The 21,347-nt window shown below is 39.7% G+C and overlaps 1 protein-coding gene across 2 annotated transcripts in view; it reads left to right on the top strand.

Moving 5' to 3' along the window:
- The window catches only part of LOC108678720, a 42,342-nt gene that overhangs the window by 10,561 nt on the left and 10,434 nt on the right, over window positions 1-21,347 (top strand). For both annotated transcript variants that reach the window (XM_018167186.2, XM_018167185.2), the window contains exons 2-4: window positions 18,551-18,642; window positions 19,050-19,193; window positions 20,986-21,097. In XM_018167186.2, coding sequence (XP_018022675.1) covers window positions 18,551-18,642; window positions 19,050-19,193; window positions 20,986-21,097 — 348 coding nt within the window. The remainder of the gene's footprint in view (window positions 1-18,550; window positions 18,643-19,049; window positions 19,194-20,985; window positions 21,098-21,347) is intronic.

Raw genomic sequence — 21,347 nt, 5'->3', positions numbered from 1 at the left:
GCTTGTCGGGGAGTTAATGATAAGAGCGACAGCTGCGCTGGGCGAGTAAGGGTCACCGTCCTGATGTCGTGGCTACCTCCGAAGCGCAACACCGGCGACGTGTATCCTGTTTGTAGCTACGAACTACGTCAACACGTCACGAGTATCGAAGGACAGACGTACGTTGTCCGCACGAGTGTTGAAACACACGCGCACTGTACGTGTCAACAATAACAAGGAAAAATAACAATGACTGCATGAGCTTGAAGTCCTTGAATTGTGTGATCACACCCCGGGAAATTTGGTTGCGTTGTGCGTGTTTTCAGGACTTCGCATGTCATCACTAACAAGTATCGAGCTAGGAGTCCTTTAATTATGTGACAGGGGAATTATTTTAGTCTGTGTCGTCGGTTAATATTCGAATTCACAAAAATACGGGAACGTTGGACTAAACAATAGGATAGAGAATCAACTAGAATATATAAAAGGAATTCAACTCGATTTAGGAACTATAATTTCTGAACATTGTTGCATTAATTAGCTACACATTCTGCTGCGGCACTGTACACGCAGTGACTGAGAGTCCTGCTGGTTTAATGACGACAGTGAAACTCTTAAAAACGATCCTGCGACTGCAACTACAGGATTATTATCGGAAGTTATATGCAATGAGAGCGTCCGGAATGCCGACAACGCTGCTGATGCGCATGCTCAAACCCCGCATTCCGTGCGATGCAAGAACTGCACATTCCGCGCGATGCAAGAACTGTGCATACCTCACAACGAGAACTGAGCATGCCGCGCAATGCAAGAACTACGCATACCTCACAATACGAGAACTGAGCATGCCGCGCTATGCAAGAACTGCATACCACGCTACTACCGAACTGCATACCGCGCTATTAACGCTTGATTATCTAAACGCGCATTCCACGCAGTAAACAGACTGCGCTTCTTGCGCTATGTGCGATCGGATCGGCGCATACTGCACAACAAAAAATGTGCGCAAATTTTTTTCGGAAATTCCAGCATACACAACGACAACAGCATATATTCAGACAACAGCATGTAGTCAGACAACAACGTGTATTCAGACAGGCATGTATTCAGGCAACAGCCTGTTTTCACCAACAGCATCGAATTAAGAGGGTTTCGGAAGGCTCATTGATCATTCCTGTTGATGTCAATTCCGTTGTGTATGAACACAAGGCACACAGCCGGCATCCCGCTATTGTTTTCCATCCAGAGTCTCGGTTGCCTCTAAATAATTTTCCATTCTGCCGTCGGCTGCATTGTTTTGCTTCAGGATTGTTTACAGTCACGGAACTTGAGATTCTTTGCTTTTGATATTTCTCTTTGCTTTGCTCATATTTTTGCACTTCGTGTATTCAAGTTTTTACAAGTTGGTATTCCAGGATAGTACATGTTCAATCCTATTTACTTTTATAAATAATTTATTGTAGTCTATACATTTCATATATTAATCCTCCATCTTTTCTTATGTAGACAATAATAAACATCCATTTGTATTTTATAATAGTGAATGTTTAGAAGAGGTATATGAATTCAGGGATTCTGAACCCGCAAGCAATGTCAGCCGAAAACCGGTAGAGATACTCGCCATTTTAAATATAATGAGCGTTTTATTTTTAATTTTAAAGTATGGAAAATTGAAGAAATGTATAAACAAATAAAACTTAAAAAAATTATTTTGACTCACTTTTATATCCCGGAAAACACGTGTAACGGCCGAAAACTGCTGATATTCTTCCCTTGCATGTCATACATCCGTCCGCGCGCATCAGTTCCTTCCACCGGATTATGGCCAGTCTGAAGTCCGTAAAAAGTCTGGCGAACGCGTCTTTCCAATCTCTGATTAGTCATCCTGACTCGGCTTGACCATTACAATAGGAGCCGCAGCCATCTCGCTCACGAATCTAATTTCCTCTCTGGCTTTCCAGTCCTGGGCTAAGAGCTACTTGAACATTTTTATCAGGAAATTCTTGCGTGCGTCGTGCGTTGAAGTGGAAAGCAAAAAATTTCAGGGAGAGCGAAATGGTCCGTCCTGATTCGTCNTAAGATATTTTGTCTCTGCTAAAAATGAGAGAATTGAACACAAGGAAAGCACAAGCTATCGCGAAAGAAAAAGCTTTGCAATTAATTATATCTTTATTCATCGAACTAGCATTTAACTTTGTTCTAAATGAAATTTTCGTTTTCAATAGTTTTGAGCCAAAAAATTTCTGCTGGGCAAATGAATACAATAGCAGATGACGTCCTGTAAAATATTTCCAGTTCTCATATCTTAACAAAGTATCAAATAACTATAATATGTTCTGTATAAATGTCATCGCTGATTCTACTAACATGTAAATTCTAGTGATAAAATGTCTGAGGAATCCTTTTTAAATGGCCGCTAGACGAAGCGTCAAACGGCTCGCGGGCTACGGACAGGACGTGAGACGTTTTGTGGCTTTAGACTTCTTTTTATTTTCACTGGACTGGAATTCTTGAGTCGGAGCGACAGGGTAGCTTACTTCCTGTGCCTAATGATTTCTGTTTGCTTAAGTCTTTACAGTTCGCTGCGGCCGCCGACTTCAATCGTCGCTTATTTTTAGTTTCAAAAGATCAGCAAAGAAATGGTGTTTGCTCGACACTGAACGAAATGAGGTTGCCTACGTTAAACATGGAAATAATGGGAGTTGTGCGTGACTGGGAATGTGCCAGCGAACAATTCGTAGTTTGCATTGACACGATGTCTGGGCTTCACGGTGAAGACTAATTGCGGATTGTGATATTTTTGTGAAAACTTTGAAAAAAGTCCTCAAAAAATCGCGACATTCGTTTCACCCGCAAGTAACCTACTTTAATCTAGGCGTTATGAGAAGTTTTTCTTCGTGGATCGAGATGGTAAAATGAAAATGTTTTTAAGTTTGTGCATTTTTCATTTTTTTTGCTTATTTACTTGTAATTTAATTCGTCTAAATTTGATCGCTCTACTCTCAATGCTTCAAAATAATCCCGCCTATTGCGAGTTTTGAAAAGGAATTTTCCTGATATATGGTGCGCATATAAAATAATTGGAACACTAGTAGTTATGTTGTGTGGTTCGTGAAAATTAAATAAAATCAAGATACATCTAAAATCCATTTTCGTTAATAAATCAGGGTTTACTTCCAAAACTATGTATTTTTATTTCGATCAATCCCGTCTTCCAGGGCAAATCTGGATTCAATAAACTGTACGCTGCATGTAGGCGTCAGAAGACAACCCTTCAGTTTGGTTAAGCGACACTGCCATCACTGTCATGATGTAATTTATGTAATTACGGAGCGAGTGCTCTACGCTTTCTTATTTTTTTAAATAATAAAGTGTATTACGACTCACAAAAATTTATTAATTGAAATTCAATGCCATATCATCGCTGGCCGGGCATCGGCCATCTGAAAACCACTCGTTATTTCTAACATGACTTTAGATGTACTTTCATCTAGAATCTTTTATTCCAAGAAAGAAGTTCTTTCATCTGCTGCGCGATCGTCACTCATTAGTCGGGCTCTGGGCTGACGTGTCATTCTTCCATTGTGTCCTGGTGTCGTCATGCCTGAAAATCATGACTCCATTTATCAGCGGCTTTTGTATGAACGGCGGTTGGCCGACCTTGTTTCTTGTATGTTATCTATTTGGCATACCTCAACAATGCCCAGTTTGTGGTCGCTCATATCTGTCTTAAGTGTTTAAACTGAGATCACTGTCACTTTAGAGGTATTTTTAGGAATGAGATGTCACGACCACTGTCATCCTAAGTTCTTTCGGGATGACAGTGCATCGCTTTTATCTATTCTTGTCATCTGGCTGCCAGATTTTTTCATTTGAGAATAAAAATTTCACTGATATATGGTATGTATTTGCTCTGGTCGCATATTTGATGCCGTCGTGTTACAAAATTTGAAAGAAAAATTATTAATAAAATGAGAATATTGATTTAAAAGTTATTATTTTTCTGAATGAAATTTGAATGCATTTAAACTCTTTTAAATCGCGTTTTGAACCGACGATTTTTTCAATTGTATTATTACTTACTGGAAAATGTCAATAGTCAATAAATTATCGTTATTTATGGTAGACAACACCAATATTTGTTGAACATTCTAAACCAGAATCATTGTAAATGTATTGGAAATGATTATCGTCATGTAAAAATTAGTAGTTATTCAGAGATACAACATAAATCTGTAATATCTACTGTATTGCTCGCGGCTGAAATATTTCTTCACATGTGTTGAATGTAGAACCGCCGGTCGTCGTCGACGTTATAACTCTTCTTAATTCATGCTTACAAATATAATCAATAAGGCTCTTAAGAAAGCCTCATTTCCTGTTCAGTTCTCCCCAGACACTCCGATAAAGATCTTGAAACGTGAGGAATTTACCTGAGCAGCTCTGCTGGACCGTCTGGCCAGGAATAGACGACGGTGGTTGCTCGATCAACGAAACTCCAATGCTCCGTAGGATTATCATTGCAACGGCGAAAACACATCGAGTCTGCGGGCAGTCGTGCGTCCCGTGTCTTCTTTGATTATTCTCTGTCATTATGGAATTCCGGGCGTGTTTTTATAGGGGATTCTTTTTTTCCCGTGTTAAGTTTGCTAGTTTTTCCTTTACTGTGGACTTGGGTTCTGAGTTAACGCTTGAATGCGACCGCGTATGCTCGGCGGCGGTGTCTGTGAAACGTTGTCCTCCTAATGCCCTGTATATTTAATGAGCCAAGTGTAATTACCAGTCCTTTCTCGGTCCACGGGGACCAGATAACTCTATTATTTATACCCGCCGCATTTTCCTTCTTTCCTTTTGATTGCTGACAGACATAGGATTGCCCAAACAGACTTTTGATCAACGACTGAGAGGTATAGAATCACTGATGCGACATTGACTGAGCGACAAGCAACACCAATTTACTCCTTAGAAAAATAGACAAATCGACGACTTGCCTTGTGAACGGTAGAGGTAACTATTATACAATTTATGCAGGCTTCAATATGACTCAGCCTTGGTCTTGACGCTCTATTAGGCGTTGCTGATTTGTTGCATTCGTTGCTAGCGAAGTCCCTGCATGTAGTCCCTCAAACTCTACATTGTCTTGATGCGGATAATCAACTCTAGATTTAAATAGGAATGTGCAAAGAACGTTTTTTGAAGTAATAGTTTCAGAATTGTAAGCTTCCGTTTGTCTCTTGAATCCAGTATAGTACTTTATTAATACCATTGCCCTTATAACGCCACACTGATGAATAATTGGATCCTTAATCTTGATTGTTACAACAACACATCGCGTTGTAGCCAAATTTCGGCCATTTACACAATTCATTGATATGGATGCCTAAGCACTCAGATAAATGACTACACGCACTCTCTGCATGAGGCAAATGGCTGGTTGATTAGCGTAGAAGATGCTGTTCCGATGCCGGGCAAGATAAGCTTTATTCTCACGCTCGCCCTGGCACCGTGGGACCGCTGGCGTATCGACGCCTCGCGTCCGCGCGTGCCGCGCTGTCGGGAACGCGCTGCTGGAGAGCACTTCGTTCTGTTCTTCGGCCTTATTTGCACGTTCTGTTGTGTGAAAAATTTGTTTGTTTGCCTTATGTGGACTTTCTGTTCTTAGACGATTCAGTTCGCGGGTCTTGTGTCGATGTTCTGTTTAGTGAAGGTTTTGTTCGCGGGGCCCTATTGGGTGGATTAGTTCTTGTTACTGCAGTGGTTGGTTTTGAAACGTTCTTAACTCATTAATTTTTCTGTAATATTTAGTGGTTGTTATGACTATAACCGGTTCTTCACATTAACAGTAACATGGGATTTTGATTTTTAAATTTACATGGATGCGCGTTGTCCTGCATATCGGTTAGATCTATCGATTGATCGACCGTTATGTATACGTATATGTTTCTCACTGTATTTTGGAAGAAGTGGGATGTTATTTTTTACTATCGTGTCGTGATCTAGTATTCATAAAATAATTTGTAATAATTTTTAGCCCTTTAAAGAATATTCATTGATATCATAGATCGCTCCACGCACCACTACGAAACTGTGAACGTTACATGCTCAATTGATGTCTACTTAGATTATGTTTTGTAAAGGCCATTTGAAGACGCATCCTACAAATCTAAACCACCATTTCAAGCAATCAAGAGTTGCATTTATCGCGGGATGATTGATTTTTTCATTCTGTCCGCAGTTAACTTGACCTGCTCGTCGCGTATAAGCTTTAGCGTTGTTTTTGCGGCGTCACTGCAAATGTTGACTTTGTAATTAGGTTGTGGAAACTTGGTGATTCTGAGAATTATGTGCTGTGGTCATTAGTTCTGTAGGAAAAACTTCTAAATTTTACAATTGATCATCAAAGGAACCGTTTTATTTATGTTTCACGGGTTTTCGGAAGAAATAGCATGAACTTTAGTTTAAAAAGCGCGATCTAGAAAAGACCGAATGATTACGGACGACGCTCTAGATTTCAAATAGATTATCCTATGAATTTGTCAAATAATTGTTTCAAACTAAGGCAAGACATTTATGTTCACTTGATATTAGCTGTGTGAGGGATCATAATCTTGATAATTAGTTCGCAGCACATAAGTTCGTATTGACTTTTACCCTATTCATTGTCATTAACCTGATGTTAACCTTGTCATTAGGGTGGTTATGTACGAAATTTACGCACGCACACGAATTGAGAGTCTTCCAAGTGCCATGATGGCACCACCATATACACATTAGACCTGGCGTTGCGTGGCCTCTTTAAAAGGCTTAGCTTTGTTAGGCTTTCTTATAAGGAAAGAATGGCGACTGTGAGAGCACTCGTTTGGCCCACACGCACCTTTTAGGGCATCACGAGGAGACGCTGGGGTAGGCGTGTGGGGCGTGCCGGGTGTGCACTGCTCCGCCCCGGCGCTGATCTGCGCTGATAGCGCACTCGCGCTTCACCATACTCGCTTGCTTGCTACTCTCGCCTTAGTGCTACTTTACTGCTGAGATTATCTCTGGTACTTTACTGCTAAGATCTCGGATACTTTTTTGTTAAGATCATCTCGGCTACTTTATTGCTAAGATTATCTCGGCGATTTAATTGCTAAGATTTCGGCTACTTTATTGCTAAGATTATCTCGGGTACATTACTGCTAAGATCTCGGTTACTTTATTGCTAAGATTATCTCGGCTACTTTATTGCTAAGATTATCTCGGCTACTTTATTGCTAAGATTATCTCGGCTACTTTATTGCTAAGATTATCTCGGCTACTTTATTACTAAGTTCATCTCGGCCATTATATTGCTCATATATCAGCTCTGCCACAAATTCTTGCGCGAACGTTTCGTATTATTTTTTGCCTTCAATTCTCTTTTCGTGCGTTCCTGAAAATTTTTTATTTTCTCATGTGACGAGAAAGTTGGTTTTCTCAATGCGATCATCGTCCTCAATTAGCAAGCATGCCTTCTGAAAAATGTAGTGCGCCGCGTGTCTAAATTTAGCTACCCGTTCACTGCGCGCTCGACTCGCTTGTGTGGAGTCTATAGTCATGAAGTTAGTACGTCGACATTTTTTAAAAATTGTATAATAAACGAGGTAATTTAACATATCACGGTTTAAAATTGGCGCAACTTTCTCAATAAACAGAAGTTTCTCTTTCGCGAGTACCATATTGTATCACAAGATGGCTATGCCGTTGTGACCGCATGCCACTACAACGACGTAAAATTTCACGATCACTTTCTTACATCGATGCTATTGTGCATCATCGAGTTTGATTGATAGTTTTCAGAGCACGGTTCAAAGAGAGCTGGCGCCTTCACCATGCAGTCTGTTGACATGGTGTAGCAGTTCTTTTAACGACAGTTGCGGTGTCGAACAGTCTGCAAGTGCTTCCCTTGACCAGCAGAGCTACAATAACCACATCTGCCACCATCTGTTCTGCTGACCGTCTTATCGTCGTCTTTTGCGCGCTTGCGGTGCCGCTCTTCGTTTTTTTCCTGCTCGTCGTTCACCGGAACGCCACAAAAGCCGTACTCGCTTCGCCGACTTCTACCTGCCGTCTTGTTACTTTAATTATTACGGGGCCAACTTCCCAAATATGATTACCGTGATAGTGAGTTCCATGAGTAGCGCATGTTAGTGTTTTACGATTATGTTCACTATGTGATAACCAAAGCCTAAACAATAGCTGTGTTTATAATAAGTTGATAACAGTTTGTTTTCTTCTTGTAAATTTTAGTCTCTAGGCATTTCACTAGAAAAAAGGTTTCAAAACTACTCTGCGATTGAAGGATAGATTTAAAATAAAACTGTATTTAATATTGTATTTACGATTGTTTGTGTAATAATGTTTTGTGAAATATAGCGATGGCGGTCTACAAAGGCAAGTAACACACGCGCATTTCGTGATAATTTCAAGTACGGAGAATCACAATGCCGAGGAGCTCTTGGAAATTTTAGAAGCACATGCAATTTCCTTTAATGTTTCGGGGTTTCTAACTTTCCCGTATAGCGGTGCGTGATACGTGGTGAACATTTTCGTCCGTGACACGCGTAATTGGAGGGAAAGCTCGTTGGTCGCGGTGCTTTTCAAGATACTGTGCAGCAAGCGCTGGAAACTTTTGTGCAGTTGAATAATTATTTCCTGACATTCGGATCCAGACGATTATTGCGTTTAGATCCGAATTATTTCTTTAAGACCTGAATGAGCAGATCTAAACGGACCTTCTACCTAGCTGTAATCCTAGTTTCCCCTACCATTGGCCTTTGATGCTGAAGCTGAAACATTGAGACCTTGGAAGGTATGAACAGGTATACGGACAATCAACCGCCGATAGCTGTTGTGTATTTTGTGAAATATTTCAGGATTGCTGTTTGTTTAAATTTCACTAAAACATCACTATCAATATAATTACAAGAACCCGATTGCAACCTTTATCAAGGCAGGTGATCGAATGAGCCTAAACTTACTTTGAATCATTTGAATCATAGAATTGGATAATAAAAATATATATATAGCAGGTGATCGAATGAGCCTAAACTTACTTTGAATCATTTGAATCATAGAATTGGATAATAAAAATATATATATACAAAAGTTGACTGCAACTCTTTCAGAACACCAGAAACCGACTGACAAAAAACAAAGGCATTCGACGATGTTTCAAACTGTCTTATTCGCTGGTCACAAAAACCTGCGTGAGCTCCCGAACTTTGCATGTAGTATGCACGGAATCGCAAGGCGGCAAGCCTGCAGCAGTGAGCGCATGGTCGACAGAGCAAGGAAATAAAAAAACGCATTTGGAGCTGCCTCGAAAATGAAATTACCTGTGATCAGCGACACCGCCGCTAAAATTGTACAGTCGCTCACGAGTTGCCGGCGAAGCGCGAACGAGTGTTCATTTTTTTATAATGAATGAGAAGAAGAAGAGACGAAGATCCCAGATTGTGGCCGACAAAATCACACGTAGTGTTCACGTTACTCGTTCTTGAACGCTAATCAAAAAACGTTTACGTTCAAGAAAATAAAACTAAGTGTCTCGATGTTCACCGTGAAGGGCTTTATTTTTTTTCCAAATCACAAATGAATATCGAGTACGGTAATACTGTTATCGTTATCGCAGGGGAATAACAACCATTGTATAGGAAAGTAATTCCTTTATCAACTTAGACACGCCACCGAGATCTTCGACTGAAGATAGCGTGGGTTAAGCTCAGGCTTTGATAATAACAATTCAAAGTTTCTCACGATTATCTCGTTTGCAGTGAGCCAGAAGTACACACTGCGCATGAGAGTTAGGTGGCGAGATTGTGTTTGATGTCATGACCATCTGATGCAGTCATTTCTGTCGCGCGTGATCCTGCACGCTTTTAAAGTGTCGACCACGCTCATCAATTGCCATAATCTGTGAGGTAATCTCGATTTTTCCGCTTCGTTTGTTCACATGTCCCGTTTGAGAAAACAATTGAATTGCCTTCTCTTATCTGCACGATAGAAGCCATTAATTGGACTCGCGCGATGACAGCTATAACCCCGCTGTTAAACCGCAACGTTGTACCCAAGTGAATTCTTTTTAGTAAAGATTGGTCTTGTCTCTTGATAAAGATCTATTCGGAGGTTCAAAGCACTGGCCCGCCTGGATGACTCAAAATAAATGTTGTATACTGAAGGAGCCTTATAGTATACCGAAGGGGCCTTAGTATACTGAAGGTAGCCTTAGTGTACTGAAGGAGTCTTAGTATACTGATGGTAGCCTTAGTATACTGAAGGGGCCTTAGTATACCGAAGAGACCTTAGTATACCGAAGGGGCCTTAGTATACTGAAGGTAGCCTTAGTATACTGAAGGAGTCTTAGTATACTGATGGCAGCCTTAGTATACTGAAGGGGCCTTAGTATACCGAAGGGGCCTTAGTATACTGAAGGGGCCTTTGTATACTGAAGGAGTCTTTAGTATACTGATGGCAGAATTAGTATACTGAAGGGGCCTTAGTATACCGAAGGGGCCTTAGTATACTGAAGGGGCCTTTTAGTATTCTGAAGAAAGCTCAGTTTCGAATAGGGAGGAAACTGCGAGATAACTAATTCGGGTGGCACCATTTCATCCGTGTTGTCAAACTTGCACAATTTATTCATGTTCAAAACTCCTGATATTTTGATGTCTCACTTATTGTTGGTTTGCATGCCTGCGTTCGAAAACTTTTTTGTACTAATCCTGATGATTTTTTTTCAATATCTCACTTTATCCTAGAAGCTGTTCATCTGTTATAAATTATCCTCTAGAGTCTAGAGTGCCACCTGGCAAGTCCTCCTGAGCTCCTTCCATTAAGAGTCCTAAAGATCCTTACAAAAAACAATCTTAGGTATTTTTCATACAATAGCTGAGCTACTAAGCAATCTTCATGCTTTTAAGGTCGCCATTGTTCGTGGGTGATTGGACTCAGCGGCAGACTCAAGAGCAGAAACGGAAGGTTATTTTCGGTCGGGCCATGCATTTACTCCGCATACTTTGCTGCATCATTATGGTGGTTCAGATCTCATGGTGGACATGGTTCTTATTAACTAGTCTGTATAATCGTCAACTGCTAAGTATATGGGTGCTATAGAAACTTTCTATTAAAATAGCCTCATTAATCTGGCATGAAATACGGAACGTTCTGGATTACAACACAAACTTCATCTGTTATGTTCAGTTTTAAATGTTCTATCGTAAAATCGCATCCGATAACCCAACTTTCATAACTTTTAATCAAAACAGCAAAAATTTATTTAAGTTATGGAATTTTCTTCTATCTATCGGATGATCGCGGTCGATTTCGAAATAGAATAATTGAACGAACCTAATTACGCAGTATTTTGCGTGTTTTTCTTGGCCACATTAAATATATTGAAGAACCTAAGTTCGGATGATCATGTTCAGGGTAGCAGTTCAGTCGACATCACTTCTTAACATCCTGTATTGCAGGTAAATAATCCTGATACAGTTAACGAGAGTGTCAGTCTTGCTATTTTCTCTCACAAAAACGCGCAATCTTTCGATTTTCCTTTTCACAAGAATATTACAACCTTTAAATTTTCACTACCAATTAATGCCAGTAATGGGTCTGTTAATTTTAATAGGGAAGCATCACATTGTTCTGGTGCAATGGATGCTATAAGAGAGACCGAGGCAGCCTCCCCTCCCAGGCCAGGCTGCTATTTCCTTCCTGTACAGTCACTGTCATCCAGTCTTGCCTTCACACGCTCTGTACAGTCACCGAATCTTGTCTCGTCTTCATACACAATACTTTTATTCTTTTATAGTCTGTTCAAGTTTAAAACGCTTAACTGCCTGTTCACGTTCCTCATACCCGTCACAGCCTTCACGTTCGTCACACGTCACGGTCTTCACGTTCGTCACACGTCACAGTCTTCACGTTCGTCACACGTCACAGTCTTCACGTTCGTCACACGTCACAGTTTTCACATTCGTCATACGTAAATGGTCGCAGGTTGCGCCGAGTCTCTAAACTTGCCATACGCGATTGCTGCAGTTTGAGGCTGTTTACTGCACAGCATGGGAACTGCCACGATGACTCACACCGTCTAACCTCCTTAAGCCTTTAAGTTATACCATACCATAGGATATGGTTTCAATTTTACGATTACAGGAACTAAGTACTACTTATTCATTCTTTTTTGCGCCACGGTATGGCGAAAAAATAGGCTATTTAAGCCGCTGTATAGATGCGGCATGAAAGTATTTAAACCTGCATCTCTCATATTACTTCTATACGACGCCTGCGGCATGGTACTGTGGTGCTTCCTTGCGCCATGCGATGCCGCATGAGGGAGCACAGTTCACGATAGGCGTGAGCGTACGTCGGAACAATTGTCCGAGGAAGCGAAGCGTGTGCGACGCACCAGCGGAAATACGCACGCCTCCCGCCTCCTACCTTCCGTCCTGACGACTCTCAATTCGGTGCACGCATTCCTGCTGCTGTGAACCACCTGCTGTGAATACACTGCATATCTCATGTGGAACATTACATAAAGAAAGCGAGTATTTCGTTGTTCGGTATGCTGACAAATATGGCCGGTAGTTTCAACCATTTCGTCGGTACGGAAGACACATCACATGTAACACGGATGCTCAATGCTCGTGCTGGCTCTGTTGTGATCGAGCTCGTGAATTTACTGCCATTACATGACGGTTTGAGTTACCACGCAAATGCTGTTTAATAAATTAACTTATTTTATTAATTTCTTGCAGTGTACATTAAAAACTTTAAACTTGCTATCGCAACAGTGGTTGTTCGGACGATCAAAAGACGCAAGCGCGTGCAATCGACGTGGTAACTTGCATAGCGTCATCCTCCAGGCCAGCTCTCCAATATAGATCAGCGGCGATTAGTAGTGACGGTGCGTTTGAACTCCAGTGTACATCTCGATGATAGCAGAAACGTACAGCAGCGCAGCTTGGCAGAAAACTTCGAAGCATTTTCGCATAACATATCAGGTCTCGTAGAGCTGCTGCCATCAGCGTCTCTTAACCTTATGTTAATCCTAAAGCAAGAGAAATACTCGTTTTATGAATAATTTAATGCAGTTATTTCTTGCTTCTTCTTGATGCAAACGATCTATTTCGCGAAAGAAGCTGAACCACAACGTTTAAAGCGATATCGACACAGCTTCATTATTATAATGTTGTAATGCCACCCTACAGATCATAGTTCTTATCAATATTAAACGGTTTTTACTGACGAGTGGCGAGTTAAACGCAGTATATGATGAGTAGCGACTTGTGTGCGATTGACGGTAAGTCAATATGACCAGTAAACCGTTTCAGAATTCAAATTTGAACTTCAACCATTTAATTGAATTGAGATGGTACGGATATGGTGCTTCTCAGTTGTTTGAAACTTATGAATGCAGTTGATAAAGTTACGAAAATTTTTAATCAATCAACCCGTTACACTAACGCGTCAGCCGAATAAAAAATCAAAACCGAATGTTTTGGTCATTTCTATATATATATATTAATTTGACTCACTATCGAGGTTGAAGATGAGTGTGAGTGGCGAAATTATCGCAGCAAAGTAATTAATATTAAGCTTTACTCGTTACAACGTTTGCTTCATTTCGTCGGAAGTGTTTAGACGGTTATACGGAAAACAGTTCTCTGATGAACTCTTAGCTAACGCTTGATATCTTCATTTACATTTCCTTTCTTTTCAGAACTAATCCGAGTTCAGTGTCTGCCTATCTCAAGATTCTATCTTCATCTGCCTGCGGTTCTTTTGTATCTAGAAATTAATCTGCTGATGCTTACGTTAATATTCCTGTTTGCCACGCGCGTCCACTGCTTTGTGGGCATCGACTGAATGACCGTCATTAGTTTTACGGTCAGTTTTGGGGCTTACTTGAATTCATTTGCCGTCTCTAATTAAAATTTTTATAAACCATTTCTCTTTGATGTGTGTGTTCTATTATTAAATTTGTATTTCGGGTTGTGCGTTCACTTCTCAAATACTTGATTTTTTTAGCTTGGAAACTATCGCTATTCGATATGTTAGTGCTTTTTACAAATTATTATCATTTAAATGCGGGGAGCCAAAATTATTTGATGTGTGCGTTATTCTACTAACATTTTTGCTCTGGTAGACTTGAAAATAATCTCCTTGGATGTTTTACTTTTTATCTTGCCTTCTGTTTTAGAAATCTTGTGGCCAAACAGCCTTCGTTTGTGTGTGGCTCGTAGGAGAGATTGGTGTCCTGGGGTCAAATCCTGGCTGAGACCCGAGCTTCATAACTCTTCTAATTGTACGGCGACTCTAAGATACCCATGCCTTCGTGCATATTAATGAACTACCAGTTCACTGCACCTCTTAGTTTTGAACAGAATTTAGTTTTTGAGCAAAAAATTGTACTTTTAATGTGATAGACCAGAAGACGCTGAATGTGCTCCTAACTGTTCTGCAATGGCAACAAATTTATATTCATTGCAAGCGCTACAAGTCAAAGAATGATCCCTTCACACATTAAGTTCATTATAATTATTTTCAGTATGATTAATTTGCATTTTTTCGTGACACATGAAATTTCAATTTTTGTTCGAACATAGTACTTTATGTTAAGTGTAATTTCATAGGTAATTTCTAGATTCATTTCTATTAAGTAAGAATCGCTGGTATCCAGACATTTTTTTCATTTATACTTCACGAAAGTAACAGCATGTGCGAATTTGGATCAATTTGTTGGTCAGGTAGGCCTGTGCTGAATTTAGTTCTTCTAAATGGATACCTACGATGTCAGGGAGTTACTATCTAACTTGTTAAGGCATACATAGCGGCCTATAAGAACGCGAAGCGACCTTAGTACACGTAAGCGACCTATAGGTACACGTATATAGCGGCCTAGGTACACGAAGCGGCCTAAGTACACGTAGCGGCCTAGGTACACGTAACGGGTGATTTCTCGTCTGTGATTGGTGGGTTTAGCTTGGGAAGCCGTCAATGATTGGCTGAATTATTTACAAATTCGTAACTATTTTGATATTATGTCCCCTGAACCGCGCTGTTGCAGCTCTGTAGTTAGTTAGGCCCACTATCCACGTAGCCCGCATACATCCAGAGAAATAAGTGTGACTTTGTCCGAATATCGATCCACTTTAGCCCTTGTGGGAGTCATCCTGACCTTAAAGCGCGTATCAGTGCTACGTTCGCTTTATGTTCGTGATGTGGATAAGAAAGTGTGTCATTACCCATTCATTTTTATGAGTGCGCGTGACCTCAGACGTGACCTACCAGCCCCAGGGCGGAGACGAGCGACCCTCTCACGCTCCTCATTAGCATTAAATGCTCGTAGATATTTGCTTATTTCACATGTCTGGTTATTAAATATTTTTCGGTCGGTCATAAACATCAAGTAGGAATTCCTGCTATCAATTTAATGTCGTTTAATATTCATAATTTTTTAAGGTATGCTGCCGGGTTCATCCCGCTCATTCCCGTCAGCATGAAATAAAATGCTTTAAAAATTACCTTGTCAGGATCTGTGACTTAATAAGTGGACGTTTATCTTTATCCTGTTATTTTATTTGCAATTTTGACTCTCTATCGTTCACTTACTTTCCTATACCTTATATACCATGTTACCTATACCTGCACTGACTCCGCATGTTCTTACACTGTCATATTCGTTGAATCATTTTACCACAATTATTTTCTCAACGCCGTTTATTTTTAGTAAATTAAAAGATACACAAACATTTTTTAGAAATCTAAACTCGGAAGCTGATAACTCGTAAATCAATGTCCATCTCGAGGTAATTTTTCATGCCTCCTTGATTTTTTTTATACTTTATTTCAAGATTTGCGTTGTCAGAATCACCTCTCAGCCTCATTAAATTAAATATGTCATGATGCACATCTAAAAGCGAAGACTTCACTGCCGTAATCTGTCTGAGGTAAGCAGCGACGTCTCAGTGCGCGTGTGGTACTATCAATTGCTGTGTCGAGAACGCATTGCCTATCATTCCTCGCACCGCAGACAAAATGATGCCATAAAACAATCATCACTCGTAAAACGATGTGATTCGTAGTCATCATTGCTCGTCATTACATGCAAGTGCCTTTGGGAAGTTACTGCGGTGCTCTGTGGTTAGGATGAATGACTTTTGTGGTTCATTCGCTAACTCAGCAACCTGCGTAAAATATTTTTTTACTGTCACAGGTGTTGTCGTGATAAACAAGTAATAACACTAATAATATAACATAATTACATTAATAATACATCGGTGGCATCTGATCAACAACCGTATCTCAAGCTTTGATGAGATACGGTTGGTGTTCAATCCGCTGTATAAGAGCTCGCGAAGTATTTTTAATCTTTTAAGAATATTTTTTTAATATTAGTTGCACCCGTGTTGCCAATACATACCACATTTATACTAATGTCCTTACAATGAGTCAAAAACGCTGTTTTTACTGAATGATCTAAAAAATTCTTATGTTTTAAAAATGTTATTCGCCTGCCAAGAAGATCGTAGACTTGGAGTGTATTTGTGGTACTAAACTACCCACAATCCTCTTCCGCACATCATCCCCTGTGGCGCAAACGTGCTGTGGTTATCCCGCAACTCTGGATGTGTACGCACAATGACTCGTTTCCTCGCTATCGCCTCGAGATCGCGCCCACGGTGCTGCTCTACTTGACCCGATATCACGGTCGAGATCATGCGCGCACGATAGCTCAGACCTGAAGCATTAATTGGGGCTGTACGGTGTATGTTAATGCAAGTTATGATAGCATCACGAGCAACCATTTATCACAATGTCTCTGGCCATCAAACATCTGCCATAAATTTTAGGTCTAGATTATAATGAATTTTGTTTATTATTAATATAACGATTTGTTATTATGAAGTCTCCGCGTAAATTGTTGGTTTTCACAAGGAACACAATAATGTGGAGTGTCTAGATTTCAAAAAGATTGCCGCAAAACTCTTATTTCATTTTTGCAAGGTTTTTAGTAGAATACTTGCAACTGTGAATGTGCAAGGTGCGAAATTTTTTAAATTAGAAGTTGAAGTACCTGTGAGCATCTATTATAGTTGATTAAACCGAGAAATCAAAATTGAATATTATTTTTATATAACAAATTTAACTAAAATTTCTATCGTTGAGGATTGTTTACGAAAATTTTTGGTTTGTAATCATATACTATGCGCTGAACTTAACTAACCAGTCAAATTTTGAGATTTTGTTGATTCGTCTATATGGTCCGTCTGTAAATGCATCGAAATGTTAACGGACCCATGGAATATTACTCGTCTAGGAACACTAAATTCACTCCAACTACGTGCGTGCTTGCAACCACGAATGCATATGTAGCACACATGCATACTGGATGTTGTTGCTGCAGGAAGTCACGAGATGACGAGAATAATTTTTTTTTATGTCGCTGACTTGAATTGTTGCAATAGGAGCACATGCAGCACACAACAGTGGCCCATTGGCGGCTCATGTGTGCTAGCAAAACCTGGGCTATTGGATTTCTTCCTTTCATGGACAAAATCCTTTGTGATAAGCTCCCCTATTGTAGTTCCGACCACTGTTGGCTCTGGCAGCTGATGACTCATGTGTCATTCACTGTGAGCTGAACGGGGCCATTCATTTTTTGTAACGAGAGCAGCGTATGCTTTGGCCGACCGTCAGCCAGCTTTTGGCCACCTGTAAACCGCCTGTAATTTTTAACTGTGATAAGCACCATCGAACACACCTATTATTCTCGATGATAATAGCAAACTGTGTTATTTTTGTTCGAAGGATTTAATTGAACCCCAAGTGTTTCCGGGAATTTAATTCCTTACATCCGGACGGATTGTTGTATTTATATATCCGGAATGTATTCAATCATTTCGAATTATGCAGCGAGTATGGCAGGTTAATCGTTCATACATGTATATGCCAAGTATGACTGAATTATTAGGAAGATAATCCTTGATAAATCCTCATTTGAACTGAATTATTCAGAAAATAATCCACGAAAAATCCTAATTTGGACTTTGATAATATGTCGGTTTGAAATTTGCTAATTCACATTATTTGCTTTTAAGCTGATCCAAAAGTTCCACAGAATAATATCAATGTAAAAGTTATTAAATAAATGTATTTCTGCTATGTGAATACAATTGTCATAAATAAGTTTTAAAAATATAATTGTATTAAAAACGCTTATTTAAAGATAAACTTACTGAATTTCCCTTTTAAATCTTGAAATTGTATCTTTTGCTTAGGTACTATCAAATTAATATTGAAACGATTAAGTTTTATTGAAAGACGGTACGGTACATTCTTCAGTTCTGAGCTTAGCTAAGTACAGTGATCGCTCTGGGGGTCTGGCCTGATTTTAAAATTTTTGTATTGCTGTGCAAGTAGATGTTCTTCCTTCCTATTTCGTAATATTCCTGCGTCTGTTATAGATTTTTATTTTGCTTATACTTCCTTTTGATTTAATGTATACATTATATTTAATATTATAAATGCATTATATTTCTGTGTGCAGGAGAGACTGCTTGCTACTTCCCAGTGGAGTACCAGGGGGTGTTCGAGACGCAGTCCGCAACCACGGACGCTAAGCTTCACAAATATTCCTCCGTGAGTTGCTTAACTCGTTTAATATCTGTTTCTTTTGCAACTGTGATTTTTTTTAAATTTTATTCACGATAAAGTCGCGATGTTTTGTTTAGGAGAGTAGAGTTTCATGTTAGTAGAGTTTACTCGTTTTATATTACTCAATCTCTTGACCACTCATGAATGCAAGTGCTTCATGCCTCTGAATGCAAGTTTTTGGAGTGGATTAGATGTTGTGTGTACTTTCATATTTAGTATGTCCATTCACTTTACTGTCAAAGTTCAGCTAAAAATCCCGTCAGACTAATCGATCCAATAGACCGCAATCGTTACAGTCTACGTAATTTCAGATATACTGCTATATATGCTCCTATTTTATAATAAGTTTTATTATTTTATAATATCACCGTCACGCTCTTGGATCTGCACAGATCACGATTCTGCCAGACGCGATCCCTGGTTGGGGCGTGTGTAAGAGCAGACACGGCTTGTCCGTAGTGCTGCACGACCGGACTACTGGCCGTGACTGCTTCAGATGCTTTCATGTCTTGCTACGGTCCCCCAACGTCATTCAGGTATATTAGATAATGCTTGCTCGCCACCTGTAAGGAACATTATAGCGGTAAATTTTATACAATGAAGTCTGACCAGCTGTTTAATAGGTAAATACAATAATGCTTGCTCTCCATCTATAACTTATAAGGAATGTTATAGCGGTAAATTTTAAACAAAAAGGTCTGACCAGCTGTTTGGTAGGTAAATACAATAATGCTTGCTCTCCATCTATAAGGAATGCTATAACGGTAAATTTTATACAATAAGGTCTGACCAGCTGTTTAGTAGGTAAATACAATAATGCTTGCTCTCCATCTATAAGAAACGTTATAACGGCAAATTTTAAACAATAAAGTCTGACCAGCTGTTTAGTAGGTAAATACGATAATGCTTGCTCTCCATCTGTAAGGAACGCCACATCGGTAAATTTCATATAATAAGGTCTAACCAGCTGTTTAGTAGGTAAATACAATAATGCTTGCTATCCATCTGTTGTGAACGTCATCAAGGCAAGTTAAATACTATAAGGACTCACCTGCTACCTGTGATCCAAACCCACGCGTGTGGTGTATACGCTCTTTTTCTTTCGAGGTTCAACAATGAGATTAAAACGGAAAATATCGTTCTGTTCCTCTGGCTGTCTAAAATCATTTTGAAAGCTAATCTTTGGTATATAACGTGAAGACTTTCAGCTTTTTTATATAAGATGAAACTGTTGGTATGTTCCTCTTGGTATGAAGGATACGGAAGAAACATAAAGTATAAATAGGACGGATGGTTTTCCTTTTATTGCACGTTCCCATTACACGTTTTGCTTGTCGTCATTTACTGTTGGTGGGGATCATCCAAAAATCCGCATCAACTCATGAACTTTCTCATAAATTATCGTGGAATTCTCACAACTGTAAAAAGTTACGTCGTTTTGAGCGTCCGCCAAACTTTTTCGTTGTTCATACAAACCTGAGTCGGAGTGGTTTTTTACAATTCTGTTTTTCAAATCCGTGGATAGAAAGCCAATGAACTTTGTGAACTTTCCCACTCGTTACCTGTGAGGAAAAAAAGGAGCTGGCCGCTCTGCGGCTGAGCAGCCGGTAACTCGAATCGAATTGCTTAAAAAAAAGATGAAGAAAGCCGCATAAACTTGGCGCAACGGTTGACGTAGTTTGAACTCGCCATGGGACGTGTGCTCGGTTCCACCCTGCAGTTATCTCCTTATCTCGACCCTTCATCTACAAGAGGTCAACCTCAACATGCGTCGCGCCGGCCATGCTTTCAATGATTGACTGCACCCCGGCATGGAAGATGTATGAGTACATTTGCAGGCCTCGCTTGTGTGCGCAATGCACTTCAACTTCACTTTGTTCCCTTAGAAAAATTGGTACCTGAGATTTTAGATCAATTGATACGAAGCTGTGTGTTAATTAAGACTTGGCACATTGTACTGTCTGCACACTTTCTGAATGGTTTTCTGAAATATGTTTGTAACGACGACTAATAAAAAATAGTCATTAACTAAATGGTTTTCAAGATCGAAGAACATATGTAAGATCAGATTACAAGTTAGACCTCGATATTATAACGTAATTTATTGATAATGCTTCAGCCCACATACTGATAGAAATTCTTTAGATGATTAATCATGCCTTGCAAATTCGTAGAGAAACTCAAGTCTCAGGCGATCTTGGTGTCTTCAAGTTAATGTTACGATTGAGATAAGCACTTTATTCTGTAAATCAATTATGAAAGAAACTAAACCTTATACTTGATTTAGTTTATCAATCAGTTATTAATAAAGAAATTTTTTCTACTCAGGTCTACACAGAACCGTCGAGCCAGTGCTACCAGAACGAAGTGTCAGCGCGAGCCTCGTGCCCGTCTGAGCTCGACATCTCGACGCAGCGCGTGAACGAGATCATGCTTTACAGTCAGTAAAACATGCTCTTATTTTACTGAAGTTTTCCTCGTATAGTTTCTTTACTGTTATTGTTTTATGTTCATATTTTACTGGTGTATCCTTTTTAAAGTTTCGTTACTGTATTATTTCAGGAACTTATAGTACTGACGTATTTTCTGTCTAGTCTCTTTATTGTTATTGTGTCGTGTGAAAATGTTACTGACTTCGTTCCCATTTAGTTTTCTTTCCTTTATGGTTTGATATTGTTATCGCCGCTGGC

Source organism: Hyalella azteca, unplaced genomic scaffold (assembly GCF_000764305.2).
Source record: "Hyalella azteca isolate HAZT.00-mixed unplaced genomic scaffold, Hazt_2.0.2 contig15162, whole genome shotgun sequence".
NCBI classification, from domain to species: Eukaryota; Metazoa; Arthropoda; class Malacostraca; order Amphipoda; family Hyalellidae; genus Hyalella; species Hyalella azteca.
This window is presented reverse-complemented; position numbering and strand designations above follow the sequence as displayed.